The sequence below is a fragment of the Eimeria acervulina genome, genomic scaffold (assembly GCF_000499425.1).
Source record: "Eimeria acervulina Houghton genomic scaffold, Eah_scaff418, whole genome shotgun sequence".
Lineage (NCBI taxonomy): Eukaryota > Apicomplexa > Conoidasida > Eucoccidiorida > Eimeriidae > Eimeria > Eimeria acervulina.
In genome coordinates this window covers 22,256-27,374 of record NW_013549819.1, presented here as the reverse complement: position 1 = coordinate 27,374, position 5,119 = coordinate 22,256, and the positions used below count along the sequence as shown (strand labels likewise).

Genomic DNA, 5,119 nt, shown 5'->3' with positions numbered 1-5,119 from the left:
GAAATTTAGCAGCAGCTGCAGCAAACCCCTACCTACGCAAACCAATGACCACACCTTAGGGCGGTAGTCGCACTCCTGCAGCAGCAGCAGCAGCAGTAGCAGCAGCAGCAGAGGCAGCAGCAGAGGTAGCAGCAGCACAGGCAGCAACAGGTGCAGCAGCAGCAGATGCAGCAGCAGCAGATGCAACAGCAAACGCACAGGATCAATGAATCGTCGGCTGGAAAACCCTAAACCCTAAACCCTAAACCCTACACCCTAAACCTTAGAACCTAAACCCTAAACCCTAAAGTCTAGCAGCTTCTACTATCCAGGTGTTTGCTGATGCATCTGCTGCTGCAGCAGCAGAAGCAATGGCTGGCACTGCTGCATTCGCTGCTGTATTCGATGCTTCAGTTGCTGCTTCTGCTGCTGGTGCATTTGCTGCTGCTACAGTAGCTGCTGCTACGGTTGCTGCTGCTGCAGTTGCTGCTTGCTACAGTTGCTGCTGCTACAATTGCTACTGCTACAATTGCTGCTGCAGTTGCAGCTGCTACACTTGCTGCTTGCTACAGTCGCTGCTGCTGCAGTTGCTGCAGCTGCAGCTGCTGCAGCTGCTGCAGTTGCTGCGGTTGCTGCTGCTGCTGCTGCTGCTGCTGCTGCTGCAGTTGCTGCTGCTGCTTACGGCATCCCAGTCGCCTCTGTATGCAACGATGAGGCCGAGGAAGACAGCAAACTGGATAATTAATAAAGAGACATAAAAACAATAAATGTATGGAATGAAGCTCCTCTCGCCCTGCAGCAAACGCTCTGCAGCAGCAGCAGCAGCACAAGCAGCAGCACAAACAGCAGCAGCAGCAGCAAACCTAACAAATGCACATCTTGCAGCAGAAAGAAGAAGCACACTGCAACAAATGCAGCAGCAGCAGCAGCACCAAATGCAGCAGCAGCAGCACCAAATGCACCAGCAGCAACTGAAGCAACAGCAAGGCAGCAGCAACAATGGTAGCAAAGGATGCAGCAGATGCAGCAGCAGCACATGGGGCAACAGCAGCAAGCGAAACCTGCTGCACTCGTGCAGCAGCAGCAGCAGCAGAAGGAACAGCAACAGAAACAGCAGAGATAGGTCAGCAGAAGCAGCCGAAGCAGAAGGAAGATTGAGCGGCACTCCACGCATCCCTAAACCCTAAACCCTAAACCCTAAACCCTAGCGCACCCTCCTCGAGCTGCTGACGCATTCTTTGTGCTGCTTCTTCGTCTGTCTGCGGAGGCACCTCAAATTCAATGTAAGGCGGATGAAGGGGCCGAGAGATCGGCCGATGCATAGGAATCATTGTTGTTGCTGCTGCTGCTGCTGCTGCTCCTGCTCCTGCGTCTGCTGATGCTACTGCTGATGCTTCTGGTGGTGCTGCTGTTGCTGCTGCTTCTGGTGCTGATGCTGGTGCTGGTGCTGCTGCGTCTGCTGCTGCTGCTTCTGGTGGTGGTGGTGGTGCTGCTGCTGCTGTGTCTGCTGCTACAGCTTCTGGTGATGCTGCTTCTGCTGCTGCTGCGTCTGCTGCTGCTTCTTGTGGTGCTGCTGCTGCTGCTGGCGGTGGTGGTGGCGCTGCTGCTGCCGCTCCTTCGGTTGCTGCAGCACCGGCAGCTAAGCAGCAGGAAGCAGGGCCCTGCTGCTGCCCCAATGCTGCTACTCTCAAAAAAACACTGGCTGCTGCTGCTGCTGCTTCTTCTGCTGCTGCTGCTGCTTCTTCTGCTGCTGCTGCTCCTGGTACCCGTGCTGCAGCTGCTCCTCGAGATGGTGAGAAATCAGGTAGTAAGGCTACAAAGTGATGCGGGAGTCTGCTGCTGTCGTTGCTGCTGCTGTTGCTGTCGCTGCTGCTGCTGCTGTTGGCGTTGCTGTTGCTGCTGCAGTTGCTGCTGCTGCTGCTGTTGCATGCACAGCTGCCTAAGTCAGACCCCTAATGAATAAAGTGGGAGCCTACGAGTCAAATGCTGCTGCTGGAGGCGAGCTGCAGCGCCAAGGCCAGCAGCAGCAGCCGCCGCCGCCGCAGCAGCAGCAGCAGCAGCAGCAAGTGTGTTCGCCAGGGCTGCAGCAGAAACTCTAAACGCTGTGAACGTTTTCTAAAGGAGGCCGCATCTGCTGCCCAGGAGAAGACAGTAAGAAGAGGAAGCAGCAGCAGCTGCTGCTGCTGCTGGGGAGGCAGCTCCAGCAGCAGGCGGCGAAGGCGCAGCAGTAGCAGCAGCAGCCGCAGCAGCAGCAAGGCGTGTATTCTTGCAGCAGAAGTGCTGGTGCTAATGAGATCTCCTTACAAAAAATAAAGACAGCGAGAAGAGCAAACACTGACGGTGGGGCGTTTTGCTGCTGCTGCTGCTGCTGCTGCTGCTGCTGGCGTTGCAGCGGCAAATGCTTGCCCGTTGCTGCTGTTGCTGCTGCTGCTGCTGCTGCTGCTGAGCGCCCGGGGGCCTGGTGGCAGCTACTCTAGCAAAAATATATTGTGTTGAAGTGCTGTAGACAAATAGAAGAAAAGAAGACAATAAACAAACTGCGCATACAGGGGCCCCTGGGGCCCTCGCCGCTGCTGCTGCTGCTGCTGCTGCTGCTGCTGCTGCTGCTGCTGCTGTTGTCGGTGGGCCAGGGGACGACTGGCAGCAGCAGCAGCAGCAGCAGAAGCAGCACAAATGACAGCAGCGCAAAAATATTTGCAAAGCCCCTTCAAGTTTAGTTTTCTAGGAGTGTGTTTTGCTTTGGGGTTGCAGTTGCTGCTGCAGTTGCTGCTGCAGTTGCTGCTGCTGCTGCTGCTGCTGCTGTCTCCGTCGCTGCGGTCGCTGCTGGAGGCGTTTCTCTTTCCCTCGCTTTCTTTCTAGCGACAATAACCTGAAAGTTATTTTTATAGACTCTAAACCCTAAACCCTGAGCCTTAAACCCTAAACCCTAAACCCTAAACCCTAGGGGCTCCGAAACCCCTTCAGCCAACTAACTATACATAGGGACCCCTTACGCCGTCACGGTTAGGGTTTAGGGTTTAGGGTTTAGGGTTTAGGGTTTAGGTTCTCACGCATTGTTTGGAGCTCTCCACCTTCTATAAAAGAGAGCTGAGTCTCTTGCATTAGACGTATACAAAACCCTAAACCCTGAACCCTAAACCCTAAACCCTAGAGGTGCACGAACTGAGGTCACCTGCTCGTTAGGGTTTCTGCTGCGGCTTAAACCCTAGAGCAGCAAAACCCTAAACCCTAAACCCTGGATATACAGGAGACAGGCTGTCTCTCTCAGGGTTTATTGTTTTGTTGCTGCTGTAGGTAGCAGCCCCTCGATTCGCACTGCTGCTGTTGCTGCTGCTTCTGCTGTTGCTGCTGCTGCTGGTCTTGCTGCTGTTGTTGCTGTTGCTGCTGGTCTTGCTGCTGTTGTTGCTGTTGCTGCTGCTGCGTGGGTCCCCACAGTACAACAGCAGAAAACTTGTCTGCAAGGATGAGGGATAAGAAGAGCCCTCCGCTGCTGTTGCTGTTGCTGCTGCTGCATTGTTTATTCCGCTGCAGCAGCAGCAGCAGCAGCAGCAGCAGCAGCAGCAGCATTTCCTTTGCTGCAGCAGCAGCACCAACACCACCAAAATCATCCTCGTTCCCATCCCCATCACCACCAGCATCAGCAGCATCAGCAGCATCAGCAGCAGCATCACCAGCAGCAGCAGCAGCAGCAGCAGATGCAGCAGCAGCAGCAGAAGGACCTTTGTCGCGGCCAGACGGTCTTGCTTCTCTTCTTTACTTGCAAAACGTTTGGACAGGAAATCTCTGCGAGACAGACGGCAGCGAAGACATCTTAAAAAATATTTTACCGCCCGATGATTATCAACCCCCTCTCGGAGTGTACATCAATAAATAAATATAAATATAAATATAAATATAAATATAAATATAAATATAAATATAAATATAAATAGATTTATATAAATAAATATGTAAATGTAGTTATAAATATATAAAAGAATATATATATATATGTGTGTGTGTATAGATTTGTATGTACACCCCAATCCTCCTCTTGATATTGCCGTGACTGCTGCTCAAGCTGCTGCTGCTACTTACATTGTTGCTGATGCTGCTGCTGCTGCTGCTGCTCCTCACGCCGCTAGGGCTGCTGCGGGGGCTGCTGCTGGTTAAGCTGCTGCGGCTGCTAATGCTGCTGCGGGTGCTGCTGTTGCTGCTTACGGTGCTGCTGCTGCTGTTGCAGCTGCTTATGCTGCTGCGGGTGCTGCTGCTGCTGCTTACGCTGCTGTGGGGGTTGCTGCTGGTGGTGCTCAAGCTGCTTACACTGCTGCTGCTGCTCATGCTGCTGCTGCTCACGCTGCTGCTGCTACTGAGGAACCTTTGCCCCAGCTGCTGCTGCTGCCCCTCAGGGTGCTGCTGCTCACGTTGCTGTTGCTCCTGCTGCTGCTCTTGCTGCTGCGGCTGTAGATACTGATGCTGCTGCGGATGATGCTGCTCTTGCTGCTGTTGATGGTGCTTCTGCTGTGCTGTTACTGTTGCTGCTGCTCTTAATGGCGATCCTGCTGCGTCTGCTGCCGCTTCTGCTGCTGCTGCTTCTCCTGCTGCTGCTTCTCCTGCTTCTGCTGCTGCTGATTGTGTTAACGTCTCTGCTGTTTGCTGCATCCTCAGCAGCCCCCAGCTTCTAGTAACGGAAAGCGCAGCAGCAGCATCAGCAGCCGCAGCAGCTGTTGCTGCTGCAGCAGCAAATCTACTTGCTGCTTGTGCACAGTCATGTGCGCTGCTGCTGCTGCTGCTGCTGCTGTGGCTTCAGGAGGGAAGCTGAGTTTACAGCTGCTTCCTTCAAAGCATTTGCTGCTGCTCTTGCTGCAAACCCCCCTCCCAGGAGGCTCGAAGAAGAAGCAGCAACAGCAGCAACAGCAGCAGCAGAAGCAGCAGCAGGAACTGCTGCTCCTGCAGAAGATACCGCACTAAGGGTGTGCAAAGACCTGCTGCTGCTTGCCTTGCTGCTTGCCCTGCTGCTGCTGCTGTTGTTGCTGCTGATCCAGTCGCTTCTGTTGCTGCTGTTTACGGTGCTGCTGCTGTTCTTTCACAGTGCTGCTGCAGCTACTGGCGCTGCTGCTGCTCCTGCTGCAGCTGCCCCTGCTGCTAGTGCTTCTGCTGC

General features: G+C 54.2%; 2 protein-coding genes across 2 annotated transcripts in view; one reads left to right on the top strand and one right to left on the bottom strand.

Annotated features, from left to right (window-relative positions):
• Positions 1–202: 202 nt before the first annotated feature.
• EAH_00037660 (hypothetical protein) lies at positions 203–4,620 on the bottom strand (the record flags this gene model as incomplete). The annotated part of the gene is made up of 5 exons (XM_013395513.1): positions 203–217; positions 662–786; positions 1,193–1,914; positions 3,296–3,504; positions 4,057–4,620. The coding sequence occupies 5 exons, from the start codon at positions 4,618–4,620 to the stop codon at positions 203–205; spliced, it is 1,635 nt and encodes a 544-aa protein (XP_013250967.1).
• A 108-nt stretch (positions 4,621–4,728) lies between these two features.
• EAH_00037650 (serine protease/subtilase, putative) overlaps positions 4,729–5,119 on the top strand; it is a gene marked incomplete at both ends in the record, with an annotated part of 5,809 nt that continues 5,418 nt past the window's right edge. Inside the window, one exon of the mRNA XM_013395512.1 lies at positions 4,729–4,758. Within this exon, the coding sequence (XP_013250966.1) occupies positions 4,729–4,758 (30 nt within the window). The remainder of the gene's footprint in view (positions 4,759–5,119) is intronic.